General features: G+C 36.3%; 1 protein-coding gene across 1 annotated transcript in view; it reads right to left on the reverse strand.

Moving 5' to 3' along the window:
* Positions 1 to 67: 67 nt before the first annotated feature.
* The window catches only part of LOC148675827 (uncharacterized), a 33,695-nt gene continuing 17,843 nt past the window's right edge, over positions 68 to 15,919 (reverse strand). The window contains exons 4-18 of the mRNA XM_088644200.1: positions 13,629 to 13,874; positions 12,324 to 12,440; positions 10,751 to 10,860; positions 9,549 to 9,698; positions 8,262 to 8,356; positions 6,364 to 6,497; positions 5,796 to 5,909; positions 4,597 to 4,757; positions 3,519 to 3,671; positions 3,250 to 3,362; positions 2,686 to 3,020; positions 2,190 to 2,271; positions 1,347 to 1,505; positions 722 to 878; positions 68 to 431 (exon numbers count right to left, since the gene is read on the reverse strand). Of these exons, the coding sequence (XP_088500326.1) occupies positions 243 to 431; positions 722 to 878; positions 1,347 to 1,505; positions 2,190 to 2,271; positions 2,686 to 3,020; positions 3,250 to 3,362; positions 3,519 to 3,671; positions 4,597 to 4,757; positions 5,796 to 5,909; positions 6,364 to 6,497; positions 8,262 to 8,356; positions 9,549 to 9,698; positions 10,751 to 10,860; positions 12,324 to 12,440; positions 13,629 to 13,874 (2,315 nt within the window). The 3' untranslated portion in view covers positions 68 to 242. The remainder of the gene's footprint in view (positions 432 to 721; positions 879 to 1,346; positions 1,506 to 2,189; positions 2,272 to 2,685; positions 3,021 to 3,249; positions 3,363 to 3,518; positions 3,672 to 4,596; positions 4,758 to 5,795; positions 5,910 to 6,363; positions 6,498 to 8,261; positions 8,357 to 9,548; positions 9,699 to 10,750; positions 10,861 to 12,323; positions 12,441 to 13,628; positions 13,875 to 15,919) is intronic.

Raw genomic sequence — 15,919 nt, forward strand, 5'->3', positions numbered from 1 at the left:
GAAATGTGGCAAAAGGTTGAAAAGTTCAAGGGGGCCGAATACTTTCGCAAGGCACTGTATATGATGGTGAAAATGTTAAATAATTTATTACAGTTAGCAGTGTCTGTAGGTAGTCAAGAGACAAACGGGCTTTAGGAAGTAAATAGGAGAATATACTCAGCTAAGAACTGTCAGCTCCAAATCAACACACTTAGTTTTTTTAAAGAAAAAAAGGGGGGAAAGAGATACTTAAACAACAGAATTTAGAAAACAGAAGTAAAAGAAGTATCAGTCTTCTTGTATCTTCCCACATAACCTCGATGTTTGTACTTCAAGACGAACGTCTTTGAGTGCAGGTGAATTTCAGGAGTGGGGATAGAATAAAAGATGTCTGACACCTTCTTCCTGAACAAAGGTGTTCGAACCACAAACAAAAAGAATATCTGTAGCCCCTGTAGAGAATTAGACAGACAAATGTATTATTTTAAAGAAGAAGTCAGTGAAATGCATTTGTTTAGATTTTTACAAATCTACATTTGCAGTAGTTGCAAAAAGACAGTTCAGGAAGAGTGTAATATAAAATTATTATCTGTATTACAATAATGTAAATAGATGACCCAAGTATTTTATTTTCTGATAAATATTGATATATTTTAGTGATACGTTTTAAATATTACTGTGTTATTCCCACTGTCAATTTTGCTACAGATGTAAAATATATATATGATTTATGTTTAGATACCTGAGTGGTGTTTAGAATGCAGAATACGTAACTAAAGACCATCTGGGACTGCTGGTGGTCTATCAACATCAGGTAGCCCAGCACCCAGGATATACCCAGCACCACAGCAATAGAGAGGCTGCTGAGCAGTTTCTTCAGGTAAGAATTCTTCTTAGTGCTGGCAAAAAAGAGCATTCATATGATTATGGTTTTGTTCCACGGAGGTTATTCCACTAGAATCAGGTCCAATCCAAGAGCCTTAAAACGATGGGCTACCCTATAAATTCCACTGTCTGAGCTCATTATTTATTTAAATGAAACAGTAGTTCAAATAGTGATTTTTTTATATTTTTAGACATCTTAAAAACTAGTAACCGTAACAGAGATGACATTCATTTCTTTTTAAGTTTTCAAATAACTGTCAACTATTTTGTTAATTAGAATAAAGATCAATTAGCAAAAGCAGATGAAAGAGACGAAAATTGAAGAAATTGAGGTTTTGTAACAGTACAATGATTTTCAGTCATTTAACACTGCTACCCAAACTCAACAAAACTACTAACATACAGTATTTACAGAAAAGGCTAGATCACTTGTATCCAAAATACAGTATCTAGGTTATTGCAGTTGCCACAATGAAAAATACCTTTTTAAAGCAGGATTGTTCTTGCACAAAGTGAGTATGACACAGACCAGTATCACCATGTTGGATAATAGGATTAAGGCCACTGGGAGAAGAAATGCCCATAACATTGGTTTTCTGATGTCAAATCTTCCCTGACTGTCAAGAGCAGCCAGCCAGCAGCTGAAAAACAATAGTTGAACCACAAACTTTGAAGTTCCACATAAAAGTATTGGTGTTTTTGGATGAACAACTGTGGTGTACTTTATTAAATATGATTAATTAAACTGTACTTAATTGTCAATGACATCTCAGATATACAGCCATTTTTTACACAGCTTATATTAACTAATTCCAACTGGAATAGCAGCAGATATGCTCCTCTGATAACAAAGGAACTGTACATACTGTATATTTTATTTTTGGCCAATGGCTTCCCAAAATATGTTTATTATTCATTAAAATTTGTTGTATCTGTTTCTCACAACATTCAGCACAACGCAACTTTCTCATACAAGAACGCAATACCCTGACAAAGAACTTCTCAAATTTTAAAGTTTCCAAAAGCATGTTCCCTTTTCATTTTTTACTGTATGTAGAATACAACTGAATGTATGACTGTACAGTGTTTTCTACAAAACTTTCCAAAAACTTACTATCTTAATTTTGTACTTTAAAGTATATACAAACAGAATTATTGTGTGCAGTTTGTTGATTGACAAGTTTGTTATAGCACATTCATATGCAACTTAAACAAGAAAAGTTACTTTTCTTAGGTTCAGGGAAAGGCAAAGATAAGTCAAACTTTAACCTGTTTAATGATTTATTTGCGACTCACTAGAAATACCCAGCACCAAATTTACTCACAATTCCTCTTGGCGATAGTTTAAAGGGTTCTCAATTCTGTATAGCGCTCCTACTGTTACAGCCACCACTACTGCAGGGAAACCTATACAGAATTATATTATTTTTGGGAATAAAAGTGCATTTCTCTCCATGATATGATAGACTATTTACAATGAGACTCATTCTATTACTGTTTTTTATAAAGCATGACATAAGCAGCCAAGATTTGTAAAGTTCATTTTAAAACATAATATTGGACACTTGGACAGTGCGTTAAAGAACAAAAAGCAAATAAAGAAAAAACATTTCCTGAGATGAAGCACAATAATCTTTGCAAATCAGAGGGTAAGGGCTTCTTTGCAAAGCATCTCACAAAAAGCATGATTAAATGAAGCCTGTGAAAAAGAGCAGTTTATTACTGAATTTCTTCAAGAAATGTGTGTAGCAACTGTACAATGATGACATTGATGTGACGAGTGGTGAAGGCACTTGTCAAACCACGCGCGGTTTGACTTACCCCAGCCAATCGCTGTCATGATCAATCCGAAGTGCTTCGGAGGGTGTCTGAAGATGTCGACAAGGAGGATATACATCTGAATAGCATAGAGCAAAGCCCAGGTGAAAGTGGCCAAAAGAAAATAATGGAGCAGGGCTGTTACAGCTGTGCACGGGCCCTCGTCTCTGTCAATGTGCATGTCCGAGTCCAGCAAGATGTTTTCACTGGTGTTCGAGCTCCTGCTCGTTTTATTGGCATTTGGATTGTTGATGCCGGAAATAAAGACTATGTTGAAAATGAGCATCGACAAGCAGATGCTCACCAAAAGCAGCGTAGGGGTGGCCTTACGAGATTTCCTGGGGAATGAAAATTCACATATTTAAACATTTTCTAAGACCATAAAGTGGAGCTTGTGCCATACTCTAAGTCTATTTTTTAATAAACATACAGTTCAGTCCTGTTAATCCATTTAAATCCAAACTAATTTTGAAAACTGGATGAACTGTAATGCGACTCAAAATTACAAGTTTTATAATGTATGCACTATTATAATATACATCGAAAAACAGTTCAGAAAGAGCTTACCTGGTTATTATTTGAATTACAATGGTCAGAAAAAGTCCTGCAATAGATAGTCCACATCCAATGAATGTTATCCACTGTAATGGTGCAGAATATTTGTAATCGTGTTTGAAAGTCTATAAAAAAGTGGAACAAGATTTGATTTTAAATGTGCAAAGCTGTGCTTTAGTTTAATGACATGTCAAGTTATTCAACCTGAGGGATGTTTTGCCATGTTGCTGAAGTCCTTGAAAAGTTAACAAGAGATAAACAGCAGGAAGCAACGTTCTTACCATTAGTACAGCAAAGTTAGTGGTGTGATTGCATTGGCACCTCAGATTCCCAAACTCATCTGTTCCCTTTGTGCAGCCTGCTGTACTCCAAACCTCTTGATCGTAGTCCCAGAATACACAGGAATGGTCATGCAGGGTGGCATTGGGGACAGTCTGCACAAACACCAGGCAAAGGTGTAAGCTCTAAGGCTTTGACCAACTAGAACAGTTTGTAGACATTCTGAATACTACTAAGACTATCGATTGCCCATTGCACTGTGAATGCACCACAACCCTGCTTCCAGAGAAGGAGACCAGGAAGGGAATTTTATCTCCATTGTCATTTAGAAGACTTTGTTGGATGAATAAGTAAAAAACATTCAACATATGTTGAATGGCTTCCACTGATTTGTGGCCTTTCTTATGTCATCATGATTTCAATTCAGAGCATAAAACACCACAAATCATACCCCACAATTCCTTTTTTTTTCCAGAGGAACAAGTGCTTGATCAAAGATTAAGAAGATATTGCCATATTGTTATACTGTAGGTTTACGAAACATTAAATAATGTTTGTATGTTGAAAATTGGTCATACAGAGATTCTCATTCTGTTGTAATCTTAACAGTTAACTTCTAAACACTTTACAATTTTTACATTTTCAAGAAATACATTACTATACGTTTACATGCCAGTATTTTCTCTCAAATTCACAAACTGAGTTTCCGATTATTCAGGTAGCATTTTGTTGGCTGAGCTGTCCTGATTCTGCCTAAAAGGCTTTTAAGTTTTGTTTTCTTAACTAATCTTTACTTGACCTGATGTGGTTTAATCCCATAACTGTACTTTGTCAACAGGTTGATTCAAAGAAAAAGATTAGCATCAGAAAAATTAGATTTTGCTTTAACTAACGGGTATGAAGACAGTTCCTCAGAAGCTGCTGTGTTCCATTTTTGACAGTGTCTTGAGGGATGACCACCTCAGATTGTTCACTACCTATAATTTTGAATGCCAGTTATATAATTTTCAATGGAAAAGAAGAACAATGAGGAACATGATTTTTCCCCAGAACAGAATGAGTGAAATAGAGAAAACTTACACGTGAGCTGAAGAGAAGATCTACATGGTTGATCTTTCCTCCCTTGACACTTCCTGAGATCACTCTCCTGCTTATATTGAGGGTGCTTCTGTAAACCTTGGATCTGAAGAACTTGTCATTTTGATAAAGGACAAAGCCAATCTGCCCATTCATCTTTGCTTCTACAGAGAAGAGAGAAGTATATTCACTGACACCAATCTAAACATCTCAGACTATATCTTCTCTGATCAAGGCATAGTGCCTGATTTGTTATAAAAAATCTGGCCAGCAGCATTATTAATTTTTAGCTGGATCTTGTCAGATCTTGCAAGCAAAACAAGGCCTGGAGTGACCTGCATCAACTGTTGTCTTCAGTTTATCTGCATGATTGTCCAGACTTTTTATTTGCTTCTTTCTGCACTTCAAAGTCTGGAGTTTCAAACTCACATGAGAGGATATTCTGCTGATAGAGGTGTCACCGTTTATTGTCATATTCAGTTAAACTGAGGTCCTAACTACTTTATCATTAAAGATCCAATGGCATGATTCATAAGAGCAGGTGCTGCTAATCTGATGTCCTACAGTAGGTAATCCACTCTGAGTTTGCACAGTCTGAATGAACTAAACCCCCCTTAATTCAACTGATAAAATAATTTCTTATTTCTCCACCTGTTCTTCTTTGTAGTGGTGGTACATTATAGATGCCTTGCAATTATTTAGGAGTGAAATCTAAGTACTCTCCAGCCCTTAAGGACTAAAGATATCGTAACTGGACAAATTACTTTCTTAATCTATAAATATTTTACAGGTGATCACAATCTTTAAAAACAGAGACCTGTAAAACTAACTGGTTTGAGGTTCTCGGGAACAGATTTGGAGACCCCTGAGCTACACTATATACACTATTCTATAAATGCAAGAAATTCTTATTAATAGTAATTACTGTAAAGTGGTCTGATAGAGTTCCTGTTTCAATTTGATTAGCGAACATACCCTTTCTACAGTATGTCTGCTTAAGCTTTTCATAGGTTAATTTTTAGATGTTATGTGGTGCTCTTTGTAATATAATCCTAACCATAATAAAACTGACTTTTCTAATTTATTGTGCAGGTTGGCCAAGATAGGGCTTTACTGCAAAAACTCTTCAAATCATTTCAGAATCTGTAGACTCTAGAAGAGAAAATATATTCTTTCCAAGTATGCATTTCTTCTTTACTCACCTGCAGAAACATTGACAAAAATTCGGACATCTACAGAGGTTTTATTGTTAACACTCAGCTGGGTAGCATTTGTTTTGAGTTCAATGCGGTTTGACACCAAGTTGTTTGTGTCACCTACAAGACAAAAAGCAATAGTTAATCTGATAGGATCACCATGACACATTAACACCGCCTTCAACTGGAACTGAAACTTGCACTGGAGTGTTTTCACTTCATTTTTACAATAAATGGAAATACCCACTAGCTCCCTGAAAAAGGCATACTTTACTTTTGTATGAATGCCATTAAAGATATGAAAATGTCATAAACTATACTACAGTACAGTACTGTACTATAGTGCAGCATCTCTGATTCCAGTACTGACCAGGCCCAGTCTTGCTTGGTTTCTGAGGTGTGACAAGATCAGAATACTAGGTGGTAACACAGCTAGTTTTGTATAGCACACTGTACACTATTAAAAAAATATGACCTGATTTATTTTCTGCCTACAATGCTGAGCTTCAGGTTTGGTGCAGCAGGGAGATGTAGGTTCTTGTCAGAGGTGACTATACCGTGACACTTACAGTACCTGTAAGTGCAGTAAATTGAACCCCTTGTGTGGAGCCCATAGTCACACTCAGAGACTGCACTGCCACATTTGGCTGAACCACTTGCGAGATGTTATGCTGGTCCAGAGAGAAATCTTCCAATGACTTTGTTAAGCTGCAGGTGAGCAAAAACACAAGATCGGTATTTTAAAAATAAAAGAAAGCAATTACCTAGAGAAGGAAACATAAATCCGGAGGCAAAATAAGTAAAGTATGACTGTATAATCAGGAAAGAGCACCACTAAAACATTCAAACAAACTCAAACAATTTCTCCCTGTTTTTGCTATGTTGCAAATTCTGTTTTTACATCATTACATATTGAATATCACTGCACCTTCAACTTCTTCTTTCATGAGCGCAACACAATTATCCTTTTTATGTGTTTAGTTTTTGTTTGCTAATTAGCAAATTAAAGTATTTCTAAGGAAGCTTCGAATTCTGGATAATAGAAATCTTATGACTAGACAGAGGTTCAGGTTTAAGGCTCAGTTAAAAGTAGACTATATATTAAGGGCAGAGACAGGTAAAAGTTTAGAGTAACACATCTAACATCACATAACTTATTTAATAAAGACATCTAAAACAATTTTGCATGTCATTTCACATAATTAAAGTCTCAGTTTATTTAGCTAAATAAACATTCTTCAGTATTTCATTCTGTGATAATCAATTTATTTCTAAAACAACATAAGAAAGGTTACAAATAAGGAAGTGTCATTTAACCCAGCAAGCATCTGCTTGATAATTAATGATTCCAAGATTTCCCATTCAGACATGGACAGATTTCCTGAAAGAAGCCAGGGTTGACACCAGCAACATGCCTGAATTGCTTCTTCCTCTTTTCTACAATGCCATGAATAAAAAAACAACCCTATTCTTGGTTTAAATGTACTTTACTTCTATGTATTTTTCACATGCATTATTCTGGTTTGTGTTTCACTGTTTTTTCTGAAAAGATTTAATAGTCCGATAAAAAGTTCCAAAGTAGCATCATTGGAAACATATCAATATGTCAGCCATCATTATGATTTTTATGGCAGCATAACTGTAATTAAACTAAATATCTTAATATGCTGCAGTATATAGCATTTTAACTTTCATAATAATTCACCCAATGCCTGATCATACTGTATTTCTTATTAATTTTATGTGAAGGCTTTGGTTGATTAAAAGCAATTAAAGATGTAGTTTGGTAAATTATTACTGCTTAATTAAGCTGATGTATTAATGCACAGTTGAAAATATGTGTATTGTTCAATTGAAAATATAGATAAACAATATATACAAAGATTTCTATGACTAAATCTCTCATTTAAAAGCTATCATTTATTATTTAAGTAGTTCAAGTAGGGAGCTGCGTCAGCATGCGTAGGCTGCAAAGGAACGAGTAAAGGTTTATTCCATGCTGAAAACAGTAGAAAAGAAACGCTGTGTTTTTTTCTTCATTTTTCAGCATGGAGTAAACCTTTATTTATCATTTAATATGGCAATAAAGATTTAATAGTCTCAAGGCCCAGATGAAAATATGGGACAACAATACACATTTTTCCAGACCTTTAATATAAGGCAATCAAGATGAGAAGTGCAAACAAGCTTATCCCAGCTAAAACTGCCCCCATTATCTGCAAGAATATTATAAAGTATTTGACATTTTAGCATAAGCTTTGGGACACCCATAAATAAATCAATCCAAAAAAATAATTTTGAAAACTCTTTCAATTACTCCCTTTTGTGATTTTCTCTTTTTTTTCTTACCCCACCTTCATTTGTCTGTGGTGGTAGACGTGGAAATTCCATCTTTTACAATGCTACAAAGGTGCGCTAGTATTTTGCCCATTTTGTAGTTCAAATTGTTACCACGTTCTGACCGCAACATACCTGTTTAGGTTGTTCATAACGCTGTCCGATGACAACTCAGCATCACTTGCATTCAGTAGTTGACTAATAGTGGTCACAGCAAAAACAGCTATATCCTAAAACAATAAAAAATTCCAGACCATGTTTATGATACATATTTAATTTAAACACAGTATTAATTCCAAAGAAACTGCTGCAGGAATGTCCAACTATTTAGCTGTGACATCATCAAGAAAAACAGTAGCCTGACATGAATCAATTCCCTTCGACATTAACAGTTCTCTTTTCATTTATTACTTGCTGAGCAGTTTTATATTTAACCTAAATGAAGGAGGAGCAATATCATGACCTGGGTAAGGGAACTGGCTGCTCTTTATTGATGAACAATTGATGGCAGAAGTAGAATTATTTCTGATAAACAAAATACATTTGTCTAATTCTGCAAAAGAAAATGTATTTTGCAAATGTATAGGGTGGTCACCTCACCGTGCAGCACGAAACAGGATGACAGAAGTCCCAGACCATATAGCCAATGCATCAGTAGAAAAAAAAGCAGAAATCCTTGGACTCTCTAGGTGTAATTTAAATCTAATTGAGCATGCATTCTACATGCTGAAGAAAAAAATTAAAGTTTCTCAGTAATGGACAAGAACTCAGGGTGCCTGTAGCAAAGGCATGGCAAAGCATCTTTAAAAGAGTTTGGTTTGGCGAGCTTAAAGCTTTGTGTACTTCATAGAGTTATTCCCCCAAATTATGGCAACACAATATCAACTTTTCTACTTTGAAATTAACTGAAATTAATTGCGGTAGACTCTGGGCCTCGCAAAATCACTGGGATGAATACAAAGTACGTTTCTGTTCTAACGTGATGAAATTTATGGACCCTAAAATAAAATATACATTATTTACATAATCACATTCCTGAATATCATAGTAATTATGATAATTGTCATAATAAAGAAATACGTTTCTTGACTGCAAAACATAAATGACAGCTTTTCCTCTGCTGTTCCAATACTTTTAGAAGGCACTGCACCTATGTGGTACTTGAAGAGGTTTTAAAATAATGCCTGTTCAATGTAAAGTCATATTCTTTTACATTATCGACTTTATCGTGTAATGTGGTAGCTACAGTAGATAGGTCAGTGTTGGCTTAGCCTCTCATTATTGCAGTGCTGGCAGTGTGGGGACAACAGTGTGAGCCAGAGCTAAACTCGTTAGCTCAGGTAGGTCTGAGAAAAATGGACGTATTGTACAAACATCAGTCCTTCTCCCTGCCTCCCTCTGTGTTCAATCCTATGTCTTTACCTCAGTGAAGGCTGTGGTGGAGGCATTGAGAATCACCCTCATGATCTCTGCTGCATTGGAGATCTCCTGAGCAGTTAACTTCTCAGGCTGGGAAGTCAAAATCTGAGTGTTGCTGGCAATCTCCAGCAAATCCGTCTGGTTGTTTTGGATCTTTTAGGAAAAATCAAGAATCGCTACTGTTATTTTTCTGTTAAAAAGATAAGATATCCATTGATTCATTGAATCCTACTGGTAACTAACGTAATATTGTTAATACTGTAGTTCCAATACTCAGAAAATTAAATTTTCTAACAGATCATTCTCTGGAGACATATTTATTTTTAAGAAGGAATTCATTGTCATAGCGTCACGAGATGAATACAAATTTAATATATATTCACAATGATAAATTCTGTTTTCCAGCCTTCAGAAGCACTTATATTGTGCACTGAAAAGCATCAACAACACATTCAACATTTTTTCTAATTCTTGTCCATAGGTTAAAAACTGTAAAACCTCTTACAGTGCAATAAACATCTCCTTTGCATATCAGTTTTTTTTTAATCTGTTTGGACTACTCCCTAATTAATTGGCTCAGTTACAACCCTGTAGCACAACCCCACAGTATATCTCTTCCTTCAAAAAGCATGAAAATTGGCAAGCAGGTAAAACATTAATCTTCCACAGTTTTATTCAACCCAATAAACCCCAGCTATCGTATAATTCCTTTAGCCAGGCTTTAATACCTCACAGGGCATGAATTTCATTAACAACTCTTAATTTAGTTTAGTAGTTAGTTGTTAACTGTTAACAACTAAATTAACAACTTTAATTAACAACTGTCATATCCTGTCTGGTTCTTGTATCCTATCTTGCCAGATTATTTCAAAGCTGCCATGTCAATGTGGCTTTTAAAATAAAAGGGCCTTAGGGGTCCTGTACATAAATTTCACAGCACACGGTATAGCATTACCCAAGATGTAAAGCCCATTCTGACCTAGGTGACTAAATGTCATGCCTACAACACACAAAACAACAAAATTATTTAATGTAATTCATGTGTACAGTATTGCATCTTTAATTACACAATGTGCTGTGCATAAATAAAGAGCCCAACAAACACTACCAATACCTGTAAATGTTTTATTCACTAGGCAGATAAAGCATAGGAATTGTACTTTGTCTTGCAAAACCCCCTATGCAGGAGGATTTTCACTGCTTACCTGCTCTGCCAAGCTACCCAGGGTCCTCCTACAGCTCACGAAGATGGGTCTGTCTAATGTTGGACCCAGAGTAGTATTTGTACATCTCCGAGATGCCTTAGAAATACCAGCTGGAACAAGTACATAATGCCTTAAAGTAGCTCCAATTCTGATGCAATGCATCTTGGATTAAATATTTTTTAGGAAAATACTACAGTCATTTTCTGTTAATGTGTGAAATAAACCCATTAGATTAAACATTATACCTTTATAATGTGTTCTCTGCACATAGAATATTGCAGTTATATAAACTAAAGAAAAAGTGGGTATGTACAGTAATGCAAATATGCATTACAAAATGACAGTTTTTTGTGAAATTTCTTTTATAATTTCTTTTGTATGTTATAATCCCTTATAAGTGCAACAAATTCCCAAAGTTATCAGGAAAAATCACAAAATCCTTTTTGTAGTAGGTATTCTGTTATTTTTTTAAATGGCATGACATAATAATAAACTTTACTTTATATAGCACCTTTATAGGTGAATGAAAACAGCAACAACAACAATTAAACAATAAAAAATACACAAGATAAACACAATGAGAATACACAGAGGAGACAGTGGATGGTGGTACTAAATACAGTAGGAGCAGAGGGGTAAAGAGTGGAACCAGTTAAGTACAGGCTCTTCTAAAGAAGAAGGTTTTGAGTCTGGATTTGAAGGATTTTAGAGAAGGTGACTGATATCCTTGGGGAGAGAGTTCCAGAGCTTAGAGGCATAACTGGAGAAGGCCCTGTCACCCATAGAGTGTAGACAGGCTTGGGGGACAGTTAGGAGACCAGAATTAGAAGACCGAAGGTTGCGAGATGGGGAGTAGGGTGATAATAGTTCTGACAGACATGGGTAATTCCTAATCCTGGCTAAATGGCTAACACTGTTCAACAACAGGGCTTATGAACACAAAATCTAATATCAAAGGCTAGTAATATACTGTATGTGGCCTCATCTGGAAGAAATACAAGATATACATCTACACTTATTGCTTTGTATGTGGTTGCAGATACTCTCTTGTAGGATTCTGTGCAACTCCTGTCATGAAGACTTGAAAGGCATGTGCCTGTTCACTGGGCTTTGAGCCCTCAATATCACACATTATCACATTTCAACCCACAAATGTTCAATAAGGTTCAGGTCTGGAATTTATTTTAAATATATTGTAGTAATAATATTAACAATGTATTTAATGTGTATTTTTTTTCTTGGGAAGGAATTGCTTCTTGCCACATTACATCAACGTAAAGTGTGAATGCCCATATAAGTTGTCACCTGCTTACACTATTTCACTGACAGTAAAACAAATGCACACAAAGGAAGCTTTGCAGAATTAGTGATTTGTCATAACTACTTCACAGTTTTCCCACATTTGTTCCTACACATTTTAACATCTTTACCTTGCTTTTACAATGCTTGAGTGTACATTAATATGTTCTACAAGGTGCTTACCACAATTAATTAACTCTCATCATACAGCACTATCACTGTGCTTTACTGTTCTATTTTATAATAGAAACATTTTATAAAGAGGTGCACATACCATTAGGTGTTCCCTTTCCACACTGCTCCTTGGAGTAACCAAACCAGCCAACCACAATTGCATCAAACGTGAGGATTTCACCAGCAGAATCGACAACACTACTGTTGCAGAAAAAAGCTAACAGAAGAAGACACAAAAGTGTTGCTCAGAATGTTGTTACCTCCTTATACTGGATGAAACAAGCATGCTGTTCGTTTTTAACTATACATGTTTTTATAAGAACATAAGCTACAAACAAGAGGACATCGTTTGGCTCATCTGGCTTGTTTGTTTGCTAGAAACTAATTGATCCAGGGATCTCATCCAGTCTCTTCTTGGAAGAAGCCTGCAAATTAGCATAATCGACATGCCTGGATAGCAAAAACTTCCTGTATTAATGCTGAGAAAGAACATTTGTGCTTCACTGTTATTTCCGATTAAATCCATTGGTGCGTCAGTGTCAGTGAGAATTCTGTGTCCTGTCATAGTCTTCTCTGTTAAAAGACTAAATTATTTTAGTCTATCATTACAGGATACTCTTTCAAGTTTTTAATGGATTACATGTGGTCGCTTTTGTACTCTTTTCTGGGCAGATCCCAGAATAGCGATATCTTTTTTGTAACATGGTGAACCAGATTATACACAATATTCCAAATGAGGTTTTATTAGTACACAGTTCAAGTTTAACCTACAGTAATATCCTTGACCTTGAAATTCTACACATTTAACCTTATACAGTATCCTGACATTCTGTTTGTCTTTTTTATTCTTTCCCTATATGATTTAGAAAATGTAACAATAAACAGTCTTTTGACAAAATACAAAATATTTCTCAAAGTAACTTCTTCAAGGTTGTTATTTTATTTTTTAAGCAGGACAGTGTTTTGAAACCGCACCCAGGCTCGAATGTAGAAATGCAATAAATGAGACAATTTTAATCCTGGACAAGGAGTATCATGATGCATGACTATATTCTTCTTAATTTCAGTTACTGAAATGCTGGGGAGCTAGAATCCTGTGTGATCTTAGATGTGGGACAGTTACTTCTCATATGAGCTGTACCTGGAGAAACATGTGTTGGAATTGTCAGTAAATGTCAGCAAGTACATCTGTCAGATAGAAGAAGCTGCACAGCTTCTTGTTGTTAAAGCTGTGATACCTGACTCTTTTCAAGAAATACATGCACAAAATATTTGGATCAATTAGCTACTAACTACAAGACAAGCTGCATGAACCCCACTCTTTAACCTTTCTTCCAGATATAATTAAAAACATTGCCTGTATTTTGTTTATGAGGTTACATTTTCAACACATCAAAATTCTAACCTTTTTCGCATTTATCCCCGTACCATTCATCAGGACAAATACAGATCCCAGCTTGGTATCTTCCACTGTTCTCACACCAAGGGGGTGTTGTAGCAGGCAACGTAGCAGGAGAGGCAGTGGAAGATCTTGCAGGGGAAGTAGAGAGAGTTGAGACAGAAGTAGAGAGAGCAGGTGGTGGGGTTACAGTGGTAGTGGGAGAAGTAAGTGGAGATGCTGTAGTAGGAGATGTTACAGTGGTAGACGAGTCTACAAAGAAAAACAAACACAACGACTAATGAGAACATGAAGGACTATTTTTGGCTTTACAAGATGCATTTCTGAGACAACATTTACGTTATCTCTAATTCAGTCATAGCAAGATTTGCAAAACCATCTTTTGTGGGGTTGCAATGTCCTCTGGTTTCTCCCCAAATCAAGCTCAAATTTATAAATGGTTTAAAATGATATCTTGGAGGCAACAGAAATTAGAAGCTTTTGCAGGTCATCTACAGTAGATAAACAATATGTGTGTAGCCTGTTTAACCTTGCATGTTGTCCCGCAGCAGGACATTTATTGACAGTCTTATCATCTGCTTCTTGATAAAACTATTTATGACAACAGAAATCATTTTCAAGTACAGATCGTGAATTATAAGAGAATTAAAAATATATATATATATATTCCAGTATCAGAAAGCCACGCCACTTGGTGAAGGTCACAGCAAGCTGGAATCTGTCCTAGAAGAATAGAGCACAGAATGGAACAGCACACAACACTGAAGACTGGAGTATCACGGGGACAATTCAGTCACACTGATCAGTCCTTTCAGCACTACTTGGGAACATTAGAGGAAGCCTAAGTACCCAAACACAACCCACAGGGACACAGGGAGGACATATAAACACCACAGAGAAGGTAACTGTCACGATTATAGTCCCCCCTCCTTAAGGGTGCTCCAGCCCTTTCACGTGAGGCTTTATTCTGTGCACCTGTTTCCTATTCCCAGCCCACCTTAAAAGCCAGGCGCTGACGCTCATCCGGGCTCTGCATCTGGTTTCCGCACCATGCGAGTCCGGGACCTGGAAGCGCCTGGTCCCGTTAAGGTTTTAATCTCCGTTCCCGTTCCCGTTCCCTGTCCGCCGGTTCCGACCCGGTTCATGGTTTTAATTCCTTGTTTGGATGGATCTCCTGGCTATGGACTTACTCTTGTGTTTTTGGATACCCTCTATGGATTACTTCTGGATTGTTTGCCTCGGCCACACCTCCCCCGTGCACCAGCGCACCTTGGACACGCCCCCCCTGTCTTCAGCCCCTTATTCCTGCATGACTTTTCCCCAGTGTTTCCCCACTTCTTTGGATTGTGTCGTCCGCATAGGGTCGGGAAAGAACTGTTCGTTACAGTAACCCAATCTAAACTCAAACACAAGACCAAGAACGTAGTCCTAACTACTGTGCTACCATGGCATCCTACAGATTTATTCATGAAATGCACAATGCAGCAGTAAAAACGATACCAGAATTTGGATAAAAATAGCCTATGGATTTGTTTCATGTGTTATGATGTGTTGTTACAAGTGGAACCATGAAAGACCAGTCATTGATGAGCGATAAAACTAATTTTTACAGTTAAACCTCTAATTGCATCTAATGTTAATAATTAAATAGATGTTGCATATAGTGAGCACAAGTCTTCCAAAGTCTTTTTCTTGCAGATGCAAAGTTAAGATGTTTATAGCTTTATGTTTGCAGACTGTAAAGCTGAAATCAAATTAAATTAAGAAATTAACCACATAAATTTTGTAAAAAATGATATTATGAAGATTGCAAGAAAGTATAATGTGCTGTTGAATATATATTATAAAAACACAATTCACAATCAGTTGTTTAAATTAGTCCATATAGACCTGTATATTCTTAATTTCTGTGTTTGGAATCTCCTGGTATTGATCTTATCTCAAACAAAATGATCTGTATTCCTTCAAAAAGAGCTACATACAAGCTATATTTTACTGTATGATAAAATCCATCAAATATATGCTTAACAACCGGAACCATGTTTACAGATGTAACTGAGCTCTCTTTCTGACAGTACTATAACAGTACTACGCCAGTCTCCTCCACACCATCTCACACACGCCTTACCTGGCTTGAACCTTTCATAAAATTGCCAACAAAACGCTACCCAGATTGCCGCAGTAATTACTCCAAAAAGTGTGCCTATCGACAGCCTTGCGTTCCTATATCCCACAGACATCGTGAACAGATCAATAAACACTTTCGTGTTCACAGGTACAGCAGTCCATTCTTTTAC

Source organism: Lepisosteus platostomus, chromosome 2 (genome assembly GCF_059453375.1).
Source record: "Lepisosteus platostomus isolate fLepPlt1 chromosome 2, fLepPlt1.hap1, whole genome shotgun sequence".
In the NCBI taxonomy this organism is placed as follows: domain Eukaryota; kingdom Metazoa; phylum Chordata; class Actinopteri; order Semionotiformes; family Lepisosteidae; genus Lepisosteus; species Lepisosteus platostomus.